Source organism: Oncorhynchus mykiss, chromosome 15, assembly GCF_057628025.1.
Source record: "Oncorhynchus mykiss isolate SJ-2025 chromosome 15, ASM5762802v1, whole genome shotgun sequence".
NCBI classification, from domain to species: Eukaryota; Metazoa; Chordata; class Actinopteri; order Salmoniformes; family Salmonidae; genus Oncorhynchus; species Oncorhynchus mykiss.
In genome coordinates, this window is record NC_143036.1 from 24,557,501 (window position 1) to 24,581,058 (window position 23,558).

General features: G+C 49.2%; 1 protein-coding gene across 8 annotated transcripts in view; it reads left to right on the plus strand.

The window, feature by feature from the left end:
• Window positions 1-23,558, plus strand: part of sulf1 (sulfatase 1) — a 69,450-nt gene that overhangs the window by 17,141 nt on the left and 28,751 nt on the right. For 4 of the 8 annotated variants that reach the window (XM_036944110.2, XM_036944106.2, XM_090199671.1 and 1 more), the window contains exons 2-5: window positions 10,882-11,093; window positions 11,951-12,190; window positions 14,911-15,062; window positions 21,909-22,078. In XM_036944110.2, the coding sequence (XP_036800005.2) occupies window positions 10,916-11,093; window positions 11,951-12,190; window positions 14,911-15,062; window positions 21,909-22,078 (740 nt within the window). In that variant the 5' untranslated portion in view covers window positions 10,882-10,915. The remainder of the gene's footprint in view (window positions 1-10,881; window positions 11,094-11,950; window positions 12,191-14,910; window positions 15,063-21,908; window positions 22,079-23,558) is intronic. The other 4 variants (XM_090199669.1, XM_036944108.2, XM_090199672.1 and 1 more) reach the window with 1 other exon arrangement.

The following is a 23,558-nucleotide window of genomic DNA, read 5'->3' on the forward strand; positions in this document are numbered from 1 at the left end:
TACTATTACTGTCTACTGTTCATTTGCAGAGGGCCCGCATCTGAATGGTTCCACTTGTTACTAAGTTAAGCAGTTTGTTAGCTATAGTTAGGCTTATATGTTAGTTGCATCTTAGCTAGCTTGTTGTCTAGTAAGGAATGGTATGATTAACAGAGACATACTATGTACAGCGCTTTCAGAGGGAGAAAGTGTGTATCTTTCCACCACACACATACACGTTCTCCCTCACGAACACACAGTACACACACAGTACACACACAGTACACACACACACACACACACACACACACACACACACACACACACACACACACACGGAGTCAACTCCCAACTTTTCCGAAACAGCCGTCCTCTTGTGTGTTTTAATCATTTCCCTCTCAGCGTTCCCGGCAGAGTTCCCAACGGACCACCTGGTGGCCGGGCTGCTTCAGCCTTTGATGTCTGTGGGAGCTGGATTAATTGAATGATATATTTACATGGACACATAATTAATGATGAGGGTCTAGCAGCCTGGGGATAAGGGCTGTAAGGGCACTACAAAGGGGCTCTCTGAGGGTCTCAGGGAGAAGGGTGTATGGTTTAGGGGTTGAACGCGGGCTACCGGTACGGATTCAGCTTTCACAGAACCAAGGCACTCCTTTAGTTACACAACTAAAGTGTTGGTGTTGTTGCAATCCAGATCTCTGTTGATTTATAGTTATCATAGATCAGTTGTCAGTACTGGGCTTGAATCATATTTGTCCTTACTTTGTGACGGAGCTGTCACTGGAGTGAGTGTGAGAGTGTGGTAACTAAAGAGGCAGCACTCCTTCAGTCCGTGGGCTGGACAGCAGTGTGGGAGAGAGATCCAGGTTTGACCCGTCTTGATGGGCACCGCGCCCTACCCCTCTACCTCCACTACTCCCTTCTGCCCCGACCTACTCAGGGCACCCTGGGCCCTCCTCACAAAGGTTCTTCTCAGTGTACCAGGCCCCGTGGCATCCGCCCAGCCAAATTCCCCAACAGGATTAGAGCAACATTTGGAACAAACCTCAATATTAAGCTCATGTGGCTCCATAAAAACTCCCCCCCCCCCCCCCCCCTGGAAAACAAGTGGGAGTAATCAAGGCTGGGCTGAAATATGGGAGCGGTATCAGAACCAAATCAGTAGATTCTGTCTCTCCCTCTTCTACACACAGCGATCTCCTCATACATTCTCTCATGATTTATTTGTCATCTCGGCACACACACATATTCCTAATCTCTCTCTCTGTCTCTCTCTCTCTACCTCTGAGATTATCCTTCGTTGCTACACAGTCCATAGCTCTCTCTCTCTCTCAATAGGTGGTCAGGCCCTCACTGAAGTACAGTACACTCAGAAACCATGGCAACAAAGCTAGCTAGCTAGTGCAGGGATGGCTGGCTGTCTGAATGGTCGGCTGAAGGCCTCTAACCACACAGCGTCCTGTGCCCTGACCGTGCACTGACCTGAGTGGTTATGTGGCTTTGATCGCGGCTAGTTTAGACTAACCTCAGCCACCTGGACTGAGATGGGCCTCCTGAGCTACACACACACTCACACACACACAACACACACATGGGTTACTTGGGGGGTGAGAAAAGAAGAATGAGTGTGTGTGTATCTGTGTGTACATGCTTGTGCGTGTGTGTGAAGTCATCCCAAGCCAAGGAGGGAGACGGAAACCTTTACAAGCCCCAGAGGGACAATGGTGGATGGCGGTTAAGGAGCGTTTGGGAAGCCCTCTGATTGGCTGTGCATTCCTTACAGCCACAGGTAACGCACGACCCTCCACACACATACAAACACAGACCGCTAGAGCATCACGTGGCGGATGGATTGCATCTGGCTCAGTCTTCTGTTTGGCAGCACCGTCCTGCGCATTTATTAGTCATTACTGAACAATGGAGGAAATAAAAGGAAGAGGGACAATGGAATGAACATGGAACTAGACACTGATTGATCCTTAAAGAGCCTCCTCTTTCCCCTGAAAGTGAACTGTCCTGATCATCAGAACTCCTTATATTCTTCTGGAACCCTCCATCCATTTTGTTCCGTGTCTTGCTGAAAAATGAAAAGTTATATTGGAGGAGAGGTTCTGTGTGTCAAACCTAAACCAGATGTCACTGGGACCCTGAGGTAAGACCTTCATTCATGATAGGCCTGCTCGTTAGGGACAACCCCCCCCCCCCCCTTTCCCTCTCTTTTTGATTCTCACTCTTTCTCCCTCTCTCTCCCACCTCTCTCCCTCTCGCTCTGTCCATCTCCAGGCTAGCCAAGGCAGAGAGGAACAGCGCAGATGAGAGGAGGAAGTAGGGCCTGATGGCATAGTTAGAATGATGCTGCTGGGGTGTGTAATGTATGCTACCATAGCTCTGTCTCACTCCCTATACAGCTGCAAGGCTTTTCTTGTAATTCATGGTTAGTAGTGAAGGGAGAGGTTGTTTTATATCGGGGGTGAAAGAATAAGACATTAGTCATGAGAGTAGAAGATTATCATGCTGTCTACCATTAAGCACCCTAAGCGCGGCACCTTATTCTCATAGGGTTTAGGTCAAAAGTAGTACTCTAGTAAGGGAACAGGGTGCCATTTGGGACGCTGACTCAGTGTTGATGGCCATTAATCTGAAAATTGCACATTTCTTACTCCATCTGGCAGCTGTGTGCGTGTCAGAGGGACTGACTGGAAACTCCATAGTGCCCTTTTTGTTTTGGTCGACTTTGAACCCCCGTCCCCAGGCCCTTTTCTTCTCCTGGACGGCTGGTCCGTCCCCAATATTCTACTACTGCAGCTGAACCCTTGATGAGTACAGTAAAGGAGTAATGAGTAATTTAAAGGCTCATTAGCGGAGCTAATCCTCCAAAACAATTAGGAAGCAGAAACAGTATGACTCTGCAGTCAGGTTGAGTACCACATGGTACACTATTCCATATGGGCCCTGGCCAAAAGTAGTGCACTAAATAGGGAATATAGGGTGCTATTTGGGACATCGCCCCTGGGTCTGGCATAAAAGACCTCTTGTTTCCTACAGACGTATAGAACTATGTTCTAGGGGGATGTTTGTGGGGCGAAGAGAAATGTTTTTGCCCCTCTTACTAAGTTGAGGGTCTTTGGTCTATAGTTTGCTTTGGTTGGGTTCACTTAAGCTTTCTCAAGAGGTCATTCCTTTTAAATGTGTCAGTTTGGTCTGAAGGAAAAAGGTTAAGAAAAACGATGCTGCTCTTAAGAAAGGGAAAAAAAGGAGAGATTCTTGACTTCTGATCAAGAATGCTCATATTTCCTTCACATTTGGAGATTTTCTATCACTTTTCTGAAAGATGCCAAATACCTTCCATATGCAAAGCATTTGAAATGCCAGATAACAGAAGAACACAGTATTCTAGTCAACTATTCCCTCAGGTTGGAACACATCCTGAAGGTTATCATTAAGTGCGTCCCAAATGGAACATAGGGCTCTGGTCAAAAGTGGTACATTACATAGGGAATAGGGTGGCATTTGGGACGTACAGTGCTTTCAGAAAGTATTCATACCCTTCGACTTTTTGCATAATTTGTTGTGGTACAGCCTGAATTCAAAATGTATTAAATATATTTTTTCTCTCACCAGTCTACTCAAATACTACCCGTAGCCTTGTTTTTTTTAGGTTATTGTCCTGCTCATGTATTCAGGTGAATTCATCTCTGTTGGAAAGCAGACTGAACCAAGGTTTCCTCCAGGATTTTGCCTGTGCTTAGCCCCATTCCGCTTATTTCTTTTGTCCTGAAAAACTCACCTGTCCTTAACGATTATAAGCATTTTCATAACATGATGCAGACACCACTCTGCTTGAAAATATGGAGAGGGGTACTCAGTAATGTGTTGTATTAGATTTGGCCCAAACATAACACTTTGTATTCAGGACAAAAAGTTAATTGCAGTATTACTTTAATGCCTTGTTGCAAACAGGTTAGTATTGTAGAGTAACTATAATGCTGTTGATCCATCCTCAGTTTTATCTTATCACAGCCATTAAACTCAAACTCTTTTAAAGTCACTATTGGCCTCATGGTGAAATCCCTGAGTGGTTTCCTGCCTCTCTGGGAACTGAGTTAGGAAGGACGCCTGTATCTTTCTAGTGACTGGGTGTATTGATACACCATCCAAAGTGTAATTAGTAACTTCACCATGTTCGAAGGGACATTCAATGTCAGCTTTTTGTATTTTTACCGTTCTACCAATAGGTGTCCTTCTTACATGCTGACCACACCGCTTGCGTCGCTTGTGCGAATGTTGCAAAATAACTGTACACATGCATGTTATTCAATCATTGGACCCACACTGCTCGCGCGCGTCAGCGACCGTCTGTGTAGCCAGGCGCTAAAATAGAAATCGGTCCAATTTTTGATGCGCTGCAAGTCCGGTCACTCCAGTCTCCTCATTGGTTTTTAGGAGCATATACCCACGTGGGTGATTGAAAGATGAACTGGGGTCCACACTCCAGTCGGTTGTAGTAATGCTGTAAAGTTGGTTGCCAACCTCCATAAAAAGTCCAATGAAGAAAAAGAAGCCTGAAGAAAGGAGGAGAGATGATGAGAAATGAACTTGGTTTACCTTTTTATCTATGGATTAATTGTCGGAGTAGAGGACCTTGTGCATTTCAGGTAAAATAACAACCCAATGTTTGCATCCCAGGACAAATGAGCTAGCAACAGCAAGCTAATGTCCCCAAATGAATATAATTGGATCAGGGTTTGTTTTGATATTTCAACCTGCGTGTTCTGATTTGCTTCTGGTGTGGGCGAACAAAATCAACGTGCACGCGCGTCCGGTTTGGTCAGCATGTTAGAGAGACATTGGAAAACCTTCCTGGTCTTTGTGGTTGAATCTGTTTGAAATTCACTGCTCAACTGGGGGACCTTACAGATACTTGTATGTGTGGGGTACAGAGATGAGGTAGTCATTCAAAACGCATGTTAAGCCTTGTTATTGCATAAAGAGTGAGTCCATCTGACTTATTATGGGACTTGTTGAGCACACTCCTGAACTTATGTATGCTTGCCGTAACAAAGGGGTTGAATAATTGACTCAAGACATTTCAGCTTTTCATTATTAATGAATTCATTAACATTTCTAAACATAGGCCAGTGACGACAAAAATCACAATGTAATCCATTTTAAATTCAGGCTGTAACACAACAAAATGTGGAAAAAGTCAAGGGGTGGGAATACTTTCTGAAGGTAGTGTAGTCAATTATCTCTGCTATGAGATAAGCCTCCATTGTTCCTGGGTCTACAGCAAGGCTACCCCTGCTCTCTCTTTCTCTCATCTCCCATGGTGTCATAGGAATGTGAGGACATCGCTACTGTCAGGGGCTGGAATCTGGTTGTCAGAGGTTAAAGTTCAAGGTGTGTGTGTTTAGGGGTCTCGTAGATGAGTGGGCAACATTGCTGGAACTTCACACTTGAATATTAGAAATGGCTGAGTGCGTAACGTATTTTTCCATTTCCTGTTTCCCAATGAGAACCGAAGTTGACCTTTGTTCTCTGAAGGTAAAAAGTCAGTAGAAAAGTGAACCAAATCAGGTCAAATTAACAGTGAATCATGTTCAATTGAGTTAAAGGGAGAGGAAGGTGACAGATGGAACCCTCCTGTCTGTCCCAAACGGCCCCCTATTCTCTATATACTGCACTACATTTGATCACAGCCCTATGGGTCCTGGTCAAAAGTAGTGCCTTTTATAGGGAATAGGGTGCCATTTGGGACACTGGCTTTGGAGACAGCTGCCTCAGCACAGTGTCAATGTGCTCCCCCGTCCCATGATCAAGTTTTATAGCATTGTATTAGTGCGGTAATTCCAGTTGTAAGGAGAATGTGGCGATTCGGGGCTGTTAGCGTGGCATGTCACACAATGACACTCTTTATCTGCCTCTCAGCTTCTTCATTCCTCTAGAAGTCCCATGAAAAGACCATTGCTACGGATCATTGGCGTGGCTAATTGATGATGCTTCCCAAATGGCACCCTGGTCTTTATATAGCACACCTCTTTTGACCAGAGCCCTCTGGGGCAGCTTATGGTTAAAAGTAGTGCACTACATGGGGAATAGGGTGCCATTTGATTTGGGATGCGGTGTGAATGTGGGTTGAGTGCGAGCATTAGACGGACCCTTTTGAGTATAGCCTCTTGTTGGGTTGTTTAGAGTCTTCCAGTGACAGTGTAAGGAGTTAAGTGGGCTTCATCATGCGTGTGTGAGTAGGGTGTTTTTTTCCCCTGGTAATCTAGTGTTTCTAACATCAAATCAAATTGTGCCGAATACAACAAGTGTAGACCTTACAGTGAAATGCTTACTTACAGGCCCTTAACCAACAATGCAGTTTTAAGAAGAAAAAAACAAGTGTTAAGAAAGTATTTACTAAATTAACTGACTGTAAACAATAAATAAATACAAAGAAAAAAGAAAAAAAGAAAAATAAGAAATAGCATCTGGCGTGTCTTGTGTATGTACACGTCTGTGTTTTCGCCTACGTGTGTGTGTGTGTGTGTGTCCCCTGCCAATCCCTGCCTGAGGGCTGAGGTTCTAAACAGTGCCAGTGTTTGTACAGGGCTGTGAGGATGTCTGGACAGGCTGTCCCGGACAATGCCTGTCCAAAATACTCTCCAAAAAACCTCTTACTGCTCCATCTGAGATTTACGTCCCAAATGGCACCTTATTCCCTGCATAGTGCACTATGGGCCCTGGTCAAAAGTAGTGCACGTTATAGAGAATAGGGTGCCATTTGGGATGCATGCTAAGAGCTGCTTATTACCGTTACACATCTCTATGGGGAGACAAGCAGATGGAAAACCAATGACCAACACAGTTATGCAGATACAGGTTACATCCCAAATGGCATCCTAATCGCTATTTTGGCACTACTTTTGACAAGGGCACTGGTCAAAAGTTGTGCACTATGTAGGGAATAGGGCATGGTTAACAAAGATTATGTTTAGAGGGAACCAAAAACAGAGATTTAGGCTAACATGATTTGGTGACCATCTGTTCTGACAGACAGATCTGTGAATGCTTCAGTATATCTGTGATGTCTGCTTCGGGCCGACAGACGCTAGCTAGCTATGACGAAACACAGTGGTCAGATAGGGTAGGTTTTCAACTTTGACAATCTCTCTTATTGCTGATTAGGAAGGAAAGAAGATGCGTTGGATGTGGAATGGTGGAGAAGGTAGACATTGATGGGTTGACTACAGAAAGAGTGGGTAAACTACTGTAAAATCCAATCCCAGAAGTAATACAGCCCTCAGCTTGGCCTGAGGGTATGAGTAAGGAAGGTGGACCATGACAACCAGGACATTGTAATAGCAGCTCCATCATCTCCCAGTGACAGGAGACCTTCTGGACAGCCATCTTGCTGAGTGGCACCATACTGATCTTCATTCTGACCTAATGAGCTGGAACAAAATAGTGGCTCTACCACACCTGAGCCTGGCCCTCCCTCATGGAGAGACCCTCCTTTCTGGGCCAAAACCCCAGTGGGTGTCACTGCCTTTGTCCCTCCCTCTGTGCCTCTCAACTTTAGCAAACATGCCCAGAGCCAGTTCCCAACATAGCACTAGGGCTTTCTCCAAGGAGTAAAGAGGCTGAATTAAAGGCTGCATACCAATATATTTTTGTGTTTTCCTTCATGATCAGCATTAAGGGAGCATATAGGATAGTTTTTCAACTTTAACTTACTCACCATTCAACATACAGTTTACTCTTAACCAAACAGTAAGTTATGTCTCCAGTTTAAAACCGGTCTATTAAGTCATATTAACGTACAATACAATGTATTTAAAACATTTCTCTTTGCATTGTTGGGAAAGGCCCGTAAGTAAGCTTTTCACTGTTAGTCCACACTTGTTGTTTTACGAAGCATGTGACAAACAACATTTGATTTGGGAAACTTGTTAAGCAATGTTATCAAGAGTGGAATAAAACTATTTACCCAGTCAATACCAGATGGAAAGTTCTATCAACACCAGCGGACCATAAATCACCGTCTTTCCAAAGCTTCAGAGACTCCTTGGCGTCTTTCTGATCGTGGTAAATGTAGAAAAGGCAATAAGCCAGTGGTTATTTATACTGTGGTTATAATCGACAGTGACATCACGAATGGCACCATATTCCCTGTACACCTCCCCCCCACTACCTCCCCACCCACCCCTGTCACGCTTGACGGGCTTGGGATGTCTGTTGACTGACAGGTGGGAGGAAGGGCTGTGATTGGTTCAGGCTGGGGCCTGCGGGAAGGCATTGGAGCGTGGAGAGAGAGAGAGAGAGAGAGAGAGAGAGAGAGAGAGAGAGAGAGAGAGAGAGAGAGAGAGAGAGAGATGGTTGATGTGTGATAGTTGATCAACACAGGGAGAGAAGCAGATTCAGGCCTCTAAACTGGATGTGTTTTCTCGTGAAAGGATATGAAGGGATTAAGAACAAGATGACATTATAATACTGATGATGTCAACTCAGGTGAGCTCGCTCTCTAGTTCTCTCTCTAATAGTTGCCTTAAGATCGGTCAGTGTCTGTTGTCTGTCGTTTGTGTTCTTGTCCAGGTTCAGGCTTGGTTGAGGACTCTGGGGCTGATCTTCTTTTAAGGGTTGAGTATTTCACTGAACACACAGCACATGCTGGAACTGTTATAGGCTGTCCCAAATGGTACCTCATTCCCTTTATATTGCACTACTTTTGACCAGGGCTCATAGGGCTCTAGTCAAAAGTAGTGCACTATATAGGGAGTGCCATTCGGGACTCATTCATAGTAAAGTTTTTCAACGTTTGGAGTGGCTAACTCAGGATGGTCTTCTGGTCTGTTTGTTGAACAATACAGTGCATTTTGAAATTATTCAGATCCATTGCCTGTAACATATTTTGTTACCTCACTATTTTATGCCTTACTCTAAAATATATATTTCATTTATTTAAAAAAATATATATTTTTACATTTTACCCCCAATTTCGGACCTCCCGGTCGCGGCCGGCTGCGAAAGAGCCTGGGCACGAACCCAGAGTCTCTGGTGGCACAGCTAGCAGTGCGATGCAGTGTCCTAGACCATTTTTGCAAATGTATTACACATTTAAATCTGAAATATCATGTTTACATAAGTATTCAGACCCTGTACTCAGTACTTTGTTGAAGCACCTTTGGCAGCGATTGCAGCCTTGAGTCTTCTTGGCTATGGCGCTACAAAATTGGCACACCTGTATTTGGGGAGTTTCTCCCATTCTTCTCTTCAGATCCTCTCAAGCTCTGTCAGGTTGGAAGGGGAGCGTCGCTGCACAGCTATTTTCAGGTCTCTCTAGAGACGTTTGATAGGATTCAAGTCTGGGCTCTGGCTTTCAGAGACTTGTCCCGAAGTCACTCCTGCATTGTCTTGGCTGTATGCTAAGGGTTGTTGTCTGTTGGAAGGTGAACCTTCGCCCCAGTCTGAGGTCCTGAGCGCTCTGGAGCAGGATTTCATCAAGGATCTCACTGTACTTTGTTCCCTTGATCTTTCCCTCGATCCTGACTAGTCTCCCAGTCCCTGCAGCTGAAAAACATCCCCAGAGCATGATGCTGCCCACCATGCTTGACCGTAGGGATGGTGCCAGGTTTCCTCCAGACTTGACACTTGGCATTCAGGCCAAAGAGTTCAATCTTGGTTTCATCAGACCAGAGAATCTTGTTTCTCATGGTCTGAGAGTCCTTTAGGGCAGTCATGTGCCTTTTACTGAGGAGTGGCTTCCATTTGGCCACTCTACTATAAAGGCCTGATTGGTGGAGTGCTGCAGAGATGGTTGTCCTTCTGGGAGGTTCTCCCACGATTGCTCAGTATGATCGGGCGTTTGGCCAAACCTTTTCCATTTAAGAATGATGGAGGCCACTGTATTCTTGCGGACCTTCAATGCTGCAGAAATGTTTTGTACCTCGACACAATCCAGTCTCGGAGCTCTATGGACAATACCTTCAACCTTATGGCTTGATTTTTGCTCTGACATGCACTGTCAACGTTGGGTCTTTATATAGACAGGTGTGGAAAGGGGTCTGAATACTTTCCGAATGCACTGTAGTCTGCACATCAAAATGGCTCCCTTTTCCCCTACTACTTCCCATAGGGCTCTGGTCAAAAGGAGAGTGCAGTACGTAGGGAGTAGGGTGCCCTTTGGGACACAGAAATAGTGGAGTTGGGGTATGATTTGTGAGCAGATGGATGTAACTTCTGGGAAGTAAATATGGTTAAATGTAGCGGGGAATCTGGGACGGTTGTTGACTGTATTCTGGAAAGAGAACAGACTGGTTTACTACCATTTTGATAAGGCAGTAGTAAACCACTTTATCCTCACTCACTCTTATTCTTTCTATCCACACTGAGTGTACAAAACATCAGGAACACCTGCTCTTTCCGAGACAGGCTGACCAGGTGAATCCAAGTGAAAGCTATGATCCCTTATTGACGTCACTTGTGAAATCCACTTCAATCAGTGTAGATGAAGGGTAGGAGACATGGGCCAGCATCCCTGTGGGTGGTACGCTTTCAACACCTTGAAGTGTCCATGCCCTGATGAATTGAGGCTGTTCTGAGGGCAAAAGCAGTATGCAATATTAGTAAGGTGTTCCTAATGTTTGGGCACTCAGTATACGTTACTGTCTCACTTTCACTCTCATTGTTGCTCTCTCTCTCTCGCTCTCTCTCTCTCTCTCTCTCTCGTTGTCTCTCTTTAATTACATGTTGTCAACAGTGTGTCAGTAAATACTGCATCTCGACTAACTCCTCCTCCTTTCTCTCTCTCTCTCGCTCTCTCGCTCTCTCTCTCTGTCCGTGTCTCTCTGTTTGTGTCTCTGCCTCTCTGTCTCTCTCTCTCTGTGTGTGTCTGTCTCCCTCTCTCCTCAGAAGTGAGAGCTCCAGTGGGTTTCCTCCCTCCGCCATGCTGCTGGTGTGTGTGTCCTGGCTGGGCCTGCTGTCCCTGGGTTGGAACCAGGGCTGTTCAGCATTCAGCACCACCAGAGCCCAGGGAGGCCTGAGGGGACGCATCCAGAGGGACCGCAGGAACATTAGGCCCAACATCATCCTCATCATAACCGATGATCAGGACACGGAGCTTGGTAAGACTGTCATGCTGATCCCCTGGAGGTCTGCTGTATTTTGTAAGAGCCGCCATAGCTGTATGAATCTGGGTTGTATTCATTAGTGCACACTGTAGCAAAACGTTTTGTAACAGAACATGAGAACAAGCATTTTTACTGGACAAATTCAGGTAGGACCCTCACTCTTTCTGCCCGTTTCCTTTCATTTGGTTCCTAGTGTACATCTCTCGGTCTGTTCTACGGAAGTCTGGGACTATAGTGGTGGTCTTGTATTGGTCACTACCACTATAAGGTGCTCTGTGGATCAGTGTTGTGATCTACAGGGTGCATGTTTGGCCCTGCTATCTACTGTTCTGGGACTGAGAGCATCCTCACCTCTCTCTCGCTCTTTCTGTCTCCCAGACATAAGCGCAAGCAGACAGAGGGGCCATCTGGCCTTGTGGAGCGGTGGACAGTGTTTGTGTAATGGATTATGGTTACTTATTACTCTGACAGAATAGGATGGGATGCGAAAAGCTCCAATCCTAGTTTGACAGCAGTGTTTCCCCACAGGGAAATGCAATGTTACAATCCTCCTCCTCTGACAAAAATCCATCTCCCACACTGTCCGTCACTACAGAGCAGCAGGTTAAGAAGTCATGAAGGAAGATCTACAAACGGAACCATGTAAAAGCCAGGCGGTCCAGAACAGTCTGAACTGTGTCAATTGTAGTTTAGTTACATGGGTCACTGTTAAGTCTATAAGACCGCAGTCTGTGATGATTGGCGTCAGCGACACACGGAAATGTTTCTGGATAACTGTTCAACTTGCTGTTCGTCTTTTAACGTCTTTCTTTCCTCATTTCTCCCTTCTCCTCATTCCTCCTCCCCGCTAGGCTCTCTTCAGGTGATGAATAAGACTCGTAAGATAATGGAAGATGGAGGCACCTCGTTCACCAATGCCTTTGTGAGCACGCCCATGTGCTGTCCGTCGCGCTCGTCCATGCTGACTGGGAAGTACGTTCACAACCACAACACCTACACCAACAACGAGAACTGTTCTTCGCCATCCTGGCAGGCCCAGCATGAACCACGCTCCTTCGCCGTCTACCTCAACAATACAGGATACAGGACAGGTAAGGTGGCACACACACTCCCTGCCAGAGTTCTGTCAGTCACCAGCTCCCCAAATGCCTGTTGACAATCACTCCTGTTTTTAGTCAAACACACATTTTTTACAGGAACCAACCCTCCGTTCGCCTGTCTCCCCCCCATATATCTGTCTCCCTCCCCCTCTATCTGCCTGTCTCCCTCCCTCTCTATCTGCCTGTTTCCCTCCCTCTCTATCTGCCTGTCTCCCTCCCCCTCTATCTGCCTGTCTCCCTCCCTCTCTATCTGCCTGTCTCCCTCCCCCTCTATCTGCCTGTCTCCCCCCCCATATATCTGTCTCCCTCCCCCTCTATCTGCCTGTCTCCCTCCCTCTCTATCTGCCTGTCTCCCTCCCCCTCTATCTGCCTGTCTCCCTCCCTCTCTATCTGCCTGTCTCCCTCCCTCTCTATCTGCCTGTCTCCCTCCCTCTCTATCTGCCTGTCTCCCTCCCCATATATCTGCCTGTCTCCCTCCCTCTCTATCTGCCTGTCTCCCTCCCCATATATCTGCCTGTCTCCCTCCCCATATATCTGCCTGTCTCCCTCCCCATATATCTGCCTGTCTCCCTCCCCATATATCTGCCTGTCTCCCTCCCTCTCTATCTGCCTGTCTCCCTCCCCATATATCTGCCTGTCTCCCTCCCTCTCTATCTGCCTGTCTCCCTCCCCATATATCTGCCTGTCTCCCTCCCTCTCTATCTTCCTGTCTCCCTCCCTCTCTATCTGCCTGTCTCCCTCCCTCTCTATCTGCCTGTCTCCCTCCCCATATATCTGCCTGTCTCCCTCCCTCTCTATCTGCCTGTCTCCCTCCCCATATATCTGCCTGTCTCCCCCCCATATATCTGTCTCCCTCCCCCTCTATCTGCCTGTCTCCCTCCCTCTCTATCTGCCTGTCTCCCTCCCTCTCTATCTGCCTGTCTCCCTCCCCCTCTATCTGCCTGTCTCCCTCCCTCTCTATCTGCCTGTCTCCCTCCCCCTCTATCTGCCTGTCTCCATCCCCATATATCTGCCTGTCTCCCTCCCCATATATCAGTCTGTCTCCCTGCCCATATATCTGCCTGTCTCCCTCCCCATATATCTGCCTGTCTCCCTCCCCATTTATCTGCCTGTCTCCCTCCCCCTCTTTCTGCCTGTCTCCCTCCCTCTCTATCTGCCTGTCTCTCTCCCCCTCTATCTGCCTGTCTCCCTCCCTCTCTATCTGCCTGTCTCCCTCCCCCTCTATCTGCCTGTCTCCCTCCCCCTCTATCTGCCTGTCTCCCTCCCCATATATCTGCCTCCTTCCCTTCATCCTTCCCTGCCTCCCTCCCCCTCTATTGTCTCCCCCCGTATCTGTCTCCCTCCCAATCTATCAGCCTGTCTCCCTCCCCATATATCTGCCTGTCTCCCTCCCCCTCTATCTGCCTGTCTCCCTCCCTCTCTATCTGCCTGCCTCCCTCCCTCTCTATCTGCCTGTCTCCCTCCCCCTCTATCTGCCTGTCTCCCTCCCCCTCTATCTGCCTGTCTCCCTCCCCCTCTATCTGCCTGTCTCCCTCCCCCTCTATCTGCCTGTCTTCCTCCCCCTCTATCTGCCTGTCTCCCTCCCCCTTTATCAGCCTGTCTCCCTCCCCCTCTATCTGCCTGTCTCCCTCCCCCTCTATCTGCCTGTCTCCCTCCCCCTTTATCAGCCTGTCTCCCTCCCCATATATCTGCCTGTCTCCCTCCCCATATATCTGCCTCCTTCCCTTCATCCTTCCCTGCCTCCCTCCCCCTCGATCTGTCTCCCTCCCCCTCTATTGTCTCCCCTCCGAATCTGTCTCCCTCCCAATCTATCAGCCTGTCTCCCTCCCCCTCTATCTGCCTGTCTCCCTCCCCCTCTATCTACCTGTCTCCCTCCCCCTTTATCTGTCTGTCTCCCTCCCCCTCTATCTGCCTGCCTCCCTCCCTCTCTATCTGCCAGCCTCCCTCCCTCTCTATCTGCCTCCCTCTCCATCTGCCTCCCTCTATCTGCCTCCCTCCCCCCCTGCCTGTCTGTCTGCTGTGAGAAATGCAAACATGGTGTGGGTGCCAGGCTCCTGTCGGGGCTCATCAGCTAGTGTCTGCCTGAGTGATGGCTTGGAGGGCAGGCATGTGGGGAGGCGTACAGGCTCTGGGCTGGGCAGCTCAATGGGGTCCTGTGGCTTGCAGAGCGAAGAGGGCTGTGGTTTTGGAGCTGATATGTTGGTCTACAATTAGCTCTCTCTGGGTAGACTGGCCCCGTGCCCAGGAGGCTTCTACTGGGGAGAGATAGAGAGATGTTTAGTTAGGAGAAGAGAGGGAGGGAGGGACAGAGAGGGACAGAGTTCGAGGCATACAAACACAACACATTGTCAACAAACAGTTCCAGGTACAGGATTCATGGGGCTGAGGTGTTTGTGGGGTGTTAGGGTCAGAGAAAGGTCACACAACAGGGAAAAAATTGCTGATATTTACCGAGTCAGTTCACTACCCTACTCTGTGGTTATGAGAAACATTGCTCGTCAAGCTTCCAAAAATTGCCAGTGAATCATTAGGTTTAGAGACATTTCTTACAGGTTCTTACAGACAATAAATCAGAGCCAATATATCAGCCTCCTCTCATCCCTGTACTCTTTTCGAGGATGATGTTTTAATGTCTGTGAAGCCAAAGTAACATTTCTACATGAAGGTTTCTCTAATTGTAATTCTCTTTTCTCTCCTCTGTTCCATCCCAGCGTTCTTTGGGAAGTACCTGAACGAGTACAACGGCAGCTACATCCCTCCTGGGTGGCGGGAGTGGGTGGGGCTGATCAAAAATTCCAGATTTTATAATTACACCGTCTGTCGGAACGGTTACAAGGAGAAGCACGGTGCAGAATATGCCAAGGTATGTCTGCATGTCTGCCAGTGGTGTGTGCGTGTGTGTGTGTGTGTGTGTGTGTGTGTGCGCGCGTGCGTCCAGTCCCTGTCTGCCCTTAAAGATGCCCCATTAATCTCAATCACCTATTTGTTCTTCCTTTATGACTGAATGTAATTGAATGTAAGGTCTTTTCCCGGCTAATTGCAGGGTTCCTATTGGTTTATGTCTCTGGCGTGCCCTAGCCAGGCTAGGAATCCTGGGTAAATTTAAGGGGAAGTGTTGAAATGAGTAATTTGAAGTGGCGTCTCGGGAGTTTGCTCTGAGAGACAGTTTTATTTTATTGTGGCGTGCCACAACGTTTAAAGATCGTAAAGCAGACGCGTTGGCTGCCTCCAGGGGGTTAGAAGTTGCATTACCCTTAGAAATGACCACCCTGCTTTATCTCTCTCTCTCTCTCTCTGTCTCTCTCTCTCTCTCTCTTGCTCTCTGCCTATCTGTCTCTTTATCTCTCTCTCTGTCTCTCTGTCTCTCTCTCTCTCTCTTGCTCTCTGCCTATCTGTCTCTTTATCTCTGTCTCTCTCTGCATATCTGTCTCTCTCTTTCTTTCTCTCTCTCTCTCTCTCTCTCTCGCTCTCTCGCTCTCTTGCTCTCTTGCTCTCTGCCTATCTGTCTCTCTCTCTCTCTCTCTCTCTCTCTCTCTGTCTCTCTCTCTTGCTCTCTGCCTATCTGTCTCTTTCTCTTTCTCTCTCTTTCTCTCTCTGTCTCTCTCTCTCTCTCTCTTGCTCTCTGCCTATCTGTCTCTTTCTCTCTCTCTTTCAGTCTCTCTGTCTCTCTCTCAATTTCAATTCAATTCAATTTGCTTTATTGGCTCGACGTAACAATGTACATATTGCCAAAGCTTATTTTGGATATTTACAATATAAAAATGAGAATCAAAATTGTCAACGGGACAACAGTAACAACAATAACCAAGTGTCAAAATAACCATACATTCAACAATAACAATGGCCTACAGTAGAGTACATGTGTAGATTGATTGGTCTGTCAGACACTTTGCCTCAACTTATGGCAGGCAGCAATGTAGTGCGCTGCCAACCCACAGCTCTCTGCGTACTCCCCCAACAGGACGGGTGGCCTACTCTCATCAGAGAGGTCTTTGAAACCTTGAATAAGGGTTTCAAATTTGGGGAAATGACATTCTCTAATTATTTTATATTTTTTACATTTTGTCAGGAAATGCAGCTCTCTCTCTCTTTCTGTCTCTTTGTGGAGTTCGTCTGCTTCTGTTATTCTTTCTCTATCTCTCTCTCTTTCTGTCTCTCTCACTCTCTTTCTGTCTCTCTCTCTTTCTCTGTCTCTCTCTCTCTTTCTGTCTCTCTCACTCTCTTTCTGTCTCTCTCTCTTTCTCTGTCTCTCTCTCTCTCTTTCTGTCTCTCTCACTCTCTCTCTGTCTCTCTCTCTCTTTCTGTCTCTCTCACTCTCTTTCTGTCTCTCTCTCTTTCTCTGTCTCTCTCTCTCTCTTTCTGTCTCTCTCACTCTCTTTCTGTCTCTCTCACTCTCTTTCTGTCTCTCTCTCTCTTTCTGTCTCTCTCACTCTCTTTCTGTCTCTCTCTTTCTCTCTCTCTGGGTGTTGTGGAGTCTCTCCATGTTACTGTACATCTCTGGTTGGCTAAAGGAAGGGGAATCATTTTGTCATGTCAGTGTCAGACGCTGGCTAGGAGTGAAGTGATAACTCCATGATTGTGGAGGGGATGGGGCTTCCGCATGGCATCAGGAGGGCGTCCCCCCTCTCCCATCTCTCTCTGTGTTTTTAGTAAAAGCTGTCAGTCTTTCCCAGTGCTGGTGTGCATCCCAAATGGCACCCTATTCCCTATATAGTGCATTATTTTCTGACCAGAGCCCTATGGACCATGGTCAAAAGTAATACACTGCATAGGGAATAGGGTGCCATTTGGGATGCACTCCCCTGCTCTGTGTCAATGTCCTGCCAGCTAGCTTAGTCCAAAGGGCATGGGGAATTCATGGTGTGGGTTCATGTTGACCAGGGTGTTTCAGTGGCTGTCAGAAAGATGGGTAAATAAATGCTTGGCATGGTACTCAGACGTCAAATGGCTTGTCTTGTTGAGTTAGACAGAGGTGTTAAATTACCCACGAGTTGAGGCTGAGGTGTTTACGGGATTGGGAGACGAGTAGACGAGCATGTTGTGATTTCAGACCCAAGTGGACCCTATAAATTAAAACCACTGTGGTGGGCAGTGGACACACACACAGGCACGCACACATACTGTAAAACACACACACGCACACGCACACACACACACACAGGCACGCACGCACACACACGCACACACACACACAGGCACGCACACATACTGTAACACACACACACACGCACACGCACACGCATACACACACACAGGCACGCACGCACACACACGCACACACACACACAGGCACGCACACATACTGTAACACACACACACACGCACACACACACACACACACAGGCACGCACGCACACACACGCACACACACACACACAGGCATGCACGCATACTGTAACACACACACACACACGCACGCACACTGTAACACGCACACGCACGCACGCACGCACACACGCACACACACACACACACACACACACACACGCGCACACACACACACACACACACACACACACACACACACACACACACACACACACACACACACACACACACACACACACACACACACAGAGAGAGAGAGAGACACACACAGAGACACACACTAGCCAGATCCCATTATGTAGACTTGTGGACAGTGATAGTGATGGGGATGGCAGTCCTCCTGTGTACAGTTCACTGGGCAGTCACCAGTCACAGTGGGCAGTAGAGGGTCAAGAGACGGTGAGAAGTTCAGGGAACATCTCTCTGTGTGTACAGTTCACACACAAGGGCAATGCCAGTGCATCGTCAAATTCTGTTGACTCGACCATGTATTCACTACCAGGAACTTTCCGTCTCCATTTGTAACGCTCTGAGTTGGGACTCAGGACTCACTCCCGCCCTCCGCTTCTCCAGCTTTTTCAGGCTTGCCTCTCACTCCATGACAGACTGACGGCCCCATTCAGTGTCCCTTCAAGCTGAACTTCCTAAAGAAACTCTTCAAGGAGCTGTGATCTTCATGGGAATGTTTTTTTTCTCTCTCTCAAGTCGCCATAACTATTAGCTAAGCATGACTTTAACCAGTGGCACGTTAGCATGGCACCATTGCACACTGTCAGCCCTGCCGGGAGCCCTGTCAGGTCAAAGTGAACCTAGGGTTAGCGGGGATTTCCCTGAAATGGTGTAAATCAGATTTAACGTGATTCATCTTGGAGCTATTAATGGTTTTATAGCTGACTTTAATGACTTACTGGCTGGAGGGAGGGAGAGGCTGGTAGATTGCACGCACATGGCATTACCATGGTATTATCGTCCTACTCTACTCCAAACCACCATGACTCTGACCTGAGTTACCCTCCAGAAGTCCCAAATGACACCTTATTCCCTATACGGCACACTACTTTTGACCAGGGGTCCATAGGACACTTGTTAGAAGTAGTGCACGATCTAGGGAATAATGTTTCCATTTTTGTGCCACAGGGCGCAGACGTAGGCTAGTTAAAGTGACGGGAAGGTAGTGAACACTCTGACGTGAACTTCCCAGTAGAGTTTCTCCGGCTTAGTTTTAGACATATGGGATTACTGGGTCAGTGGTCGTGACATACCGCTGCTAATGTCGTCAAGGTAATGAATGGTAATAGGCATACTGCAACACAGCACACTGTCTAAGAGGGGATACATATCTCTTCCCCTTTCAGCTCTGCTGAAGCCTTGGAGGACGAGGCCTCTAGGAAACAGCCTTAGAGAGAGGACACATTATAACCAACGCCAGGTCCTATTGCATCTGACCACAGAGCATTGGGCTGAATTTCTGATTGTGTTTCCCCAACGGTTCGCCACTTTAGGTGGACACCCAGCAGGTGATCTGCTGCGCGTGGCTGTTCACGGCTGACGTTAGTTTTTAAAAATGTTATTTACTATTTTATTTAACTAGGCGAGTCAGTTAAGAACAAATTCTTATTTACAATGACGGCCAAACCCGGACCACGCTGGGCCAGTTGTGCACCTGGATTCGAACCAGGGTGTCTGTAGTGACGCCTCTAGCACTGAGATGCAGTGTCTTATACTGCTGTGCCACTCGTTCCCTCTCTTAAACCAGCCATCCTCAGCCCCAGCCCTTAACCTCTCCGCAGCCTGACCCAGAGACCCTGTTAGCGTTACCCAGGGGAGAGAGGGTCTGCCTGGGGGGTAAAGCGTGAGGAGAACCAGGTGTCCTTCCTATCTCCTACCCCCTCTCCCTCTTTGTTCCACCCTAGGGTTAGTGCACTGCAGCTAGGTTGAGGCTCCTAGAGAGGCCCCCACCTGACCCGACCGGCCCCAAGCCCATTGCTCCACAGTCTTGCCTGATCTGTACATTCCTCCTTTCTTTTGAGAGAGAGAGAGGGGGTGTGTGTGTGAGAGAGAGAGAGGGTGTGTGTGTGTGAGAGAGAGAGGGGGGGTGAGAGAGAAGGATTGAGGGATAAAGTGAGAGAGAGGAAAGGGAGAGCGGGAGAGAGAGGGGGAGACTTCAGTGTTGTCATAACACCGCGCCGGCTGAGACCACTGACCTCCTCTCACCATCAAGTGTTAGTGTCAACACCGGTGTCATAGTCAATACTGTCCCCCCGGCTCACAGGACCACTCATGAGGCAACCGCTTATACACACACACACACACACACACATGCACATACGCGCGCACACCCACACACACACACATGCAGAGCTCACATGCACACACACACTGCAAACACACACAGCCGAGTAGCCAGCTGCTAACTCAGTGGATTGCTACTGGATTGGGAGTTAGGAGGAACTTGGAGAGCAGTAGAGTGGCTTCTCTCCGTGTCTAAAGTTCTGTGTAGATCTGGGCTGCTCTGGTTAAAGTAGCACATTATTTAGGGAAGAGGTTGCCATTTGAGGGACAGCCCTGGATGGGGGACTGCCCTGGATGGGGGACAGCCCTGGATGGGGACAGCCCTGGATGGGGGACAGCCCTGGATGGGGGACAGCCCTGGATGGGGGACAGCCCTGGATGGGGACAGCCCTGGATGGGGGACATCCCTGGATGAGGACATCCCTGGATGGGGGACAGCCCTGGATGGGGGACAGCCCTGGATGGGGATAGCCCTGGATGGGGATAGCCCTGGATGGGGGACAGCCCTGAATGGGAGACAGCCCTGGATGGTGGACAGCCCTGGATGGGGGACAGCCCTGGATGGGGATAGCCCTGGATGGGGGACAGCCCTGGATGGGGATAGCCCTGGATGGGGGACAGCCCTGGATGGGGACAGCCCTGGATGGGGGACAGCCCTGGATGGGGGACAGCCCTGAATGGGGACAGCCCTGGATGGGGGACAGCCCTGGATGGGGGACAGCCCTGGATGGGGGACAGCCCTGGATGGGGACAGCCCTGGATGGGGGACATCCCTGGATGAGGACATCCCTGGATGGGGGACAGCCCTGGATGGGGACAGCCCTGGATGGGGATAGCCCTGGATGGGGGAGAGCCCTGGATGGGGGACAGCCCTGAATGGGAGACAGCCCTGGATGGTGGACAGCCCTGGATGGGGGACAGCCCTGGATGGGGATAGCCCTGGATGGGGGACAGCCCTGGATGGGGATAGCCCTGGATGGGGGACAGCCCTGGATGGGGACAGCCCTGGATGGGGGACAGCCCTGGATGGGGGACAGCCCTGAATGGGAGACAGCCCTGGATGGTGGACAGCCCTGGATGGGGGACAGCCCTGGATGGGGATAGCCCTGGATGGGGGACAGCCCTGGATGGGGACAGCCCTGGATGGGGGACAGCCCTGGATGGGGATAGCCCTGGATGGGGGACAGCCCTGGATGGGGACAGCCCGACTGCCCTGGATGGGGGACAGCCCTGGATGGGGACAGCCCTGGATGGGGGACAGCCCTGGATGGGGACAGCCCTGGATGGGGACAGCCCTGGATGGGGACAGCCCTGGATGGGGGACAGCCCTGGATGGGGACAGCCCTGGATGGGGGAAAACCCTGGATGGGGACAGCCCTGGATGGGGACAGCCCTGGATGGGGGACAGCCCTGGATGGGGACAGCCCTGGATGGGGACAGCCCTGGATGGGGACAGCCCTGGATGGGGACAGCCCTGGATGGGGGACAGCCCTGGATGGGGACAGCCCTGGATGGGGACAGCCCTGGATGGGGACAGCCCTGGATGGGGGACAGCCCTGGATGGGGGACAGCCCTGGATGGGGGACAGCCCTGGATGGGGACAGCCCTGGATGGGGGACAGCCCTGGATGGGGGAGAGCCCTGGATGGGGGACAGCCCTGAATGGGGACAGCCCTGAATGGGGGACAGCCCTGAATGGGGGACAGCCCTGGATGGGGACAGCCCTGGATGGGGACAGCCCTGGATGGGGACAGCCCTGGATGGGGGACAGCCCTGGATGGGGACAGCCCTGGATAGGTAAAAACTAAAAGGCATTAAATGACATGTAAAAGACAGCAGCCATGTTACTTTGACCTGCTGTTAAAGAACCATGACATTGGAAAATAAGAGACTTTGAACTTTTGAGTCGGGCTTCCCGGATGCAGATTATGCCAATTCCTAGACGATGAAGCACTTTCTATGGATCGTCTCCATTAAACACGCTCTGAAGTCCAGGACTAAAGGAATCACCCCTTGTAGCCTAACCTGTACAATACAAACCTATTTGTCCACACAATGAGTATTTAATACTACGTTTCCCCCTGTTGCAGGACTATTTCACGGACCTTATCACCAACGACAGTATCAACTTCTTCCGGATGTCCAAGAAGGTTTACCCTCACCGGCCAGTGATGATGGTCCTCAGCCACGCTGCCCCCCATGGCCCAGAGGACTCAGCCCCACAGTACTCAGAGATGTTCCCCAACGCATCGCAACACATGTGAGTCAGACACACTATGCACGGACACACACATGCGCGCAGAGATACGTGCATACACACACAGACAGATGCATGGATTCACACACAAACACAAACACTGTATTTGCTGCAATGGGGAATTTTCCCGAAGTCTGAAGTACTGTGGTTTATGATTGGCAGCCATTATCCTCCACATATTTTCTAAACATTATTACAGTTCTGTGTACTCCAAGACGGTGTCCTTAATGGCACCCTATTCCCTACATATATAGTGCACTTCTTTTGACCACAATCCCATTGGACCTAGTCAAAAGAAGTGCACTACATAGGGAATAGGGTGCCATGTGGGATACAGTCCCTTCCCCTGGTCGTTAGATGATGACAGGCTGCTAAAACGCTCCTCTGGCAAACCCTTCTGACTGGCAGCGGGAAACTGATGTGATTTATCGTCTAAGAATAGTCAGGGAACGTATCTTCCTGGGAGAGGAAACTGAGCTCTCAGGCCAAGCCCACGGTAGTGGAGCTCTCATCCAGGAGCATCAGAACGGTGGCAGCCCTCCGATCATAGAAATAGAATCATGATAGAACTTTGATTCTATTCCTATGGTTCCGAAACAGGGCTAAGCTAGACCTCTCCATTGGCGCTAACCCAGCGGCCTCCCTTACAACCTCCCTGCTCTATATCCCTCCTCAGCTCTGTGCTGCTCTCCTCCACTCCTGGAAGTTGTGTCCTGAGGCTAGAAAACAGGGTGGGAGACCAGAGTCAGGTTTAGGCAGTTTGTTCTCTCTTTTTGTCCTTCACTCTCCTGCCTTTCATTCATGATCTCTCTCTCTCCCACTCTCCATCTCTCTTTCTTGTTCTCTTTATCACACTCTCTGTCCCTCTCTCTCCTCTTCCTACTCCCCCCGCTATTCTCCCTTCCTCACCCTCTCTCCCTTCATCCCTCCCTTCATCCCTACCTCTCCCTTCCCCCTCCCTCCCTCTCTCCCTTCCCCCTACCCCTCTCCCTTCCCTCTCTCTCCCTCCCTCTCTGCCTCTCTCGCTTCCTGCTTTTTCATTCCCTGGGACATCCTGACCCTGTCTATATCAATCAGCCCCTTCTCCCCATGGCTGTAGGGATGTGAGGAATGCATTGTATGTTCTGGAGCAGGCAGGCCTTTGTGGCATTATTCATGTATTTTTAGCACAAGCCTCCAGGCTTGGGAGGGGGGTTGAGGGTCCAAGAGTTGGTGGTGAGGGGGGGGGGGGTCGGAGGTGAGGCAGGAGGGGGGTGTGGCTGGGGGTACTAGGCCCCCGGATGTGTGAGTGGGTAGAGGTAGGGAAAGAGTGGGGGATATTGGGGGGAGGGTTTTAGGCCTCTTGGGTGGGGTGGGGGGGGTCATAGGTGGTTGCCAAGGTTACCATGTGTGTGGTGAGCACCAGGGTCAGTGTAGTGGGAAGAGGAACAGGTGCCAGGCATGGTCTGATGTCGGTGACATGTCTTCATGGGCATTGGTGCAC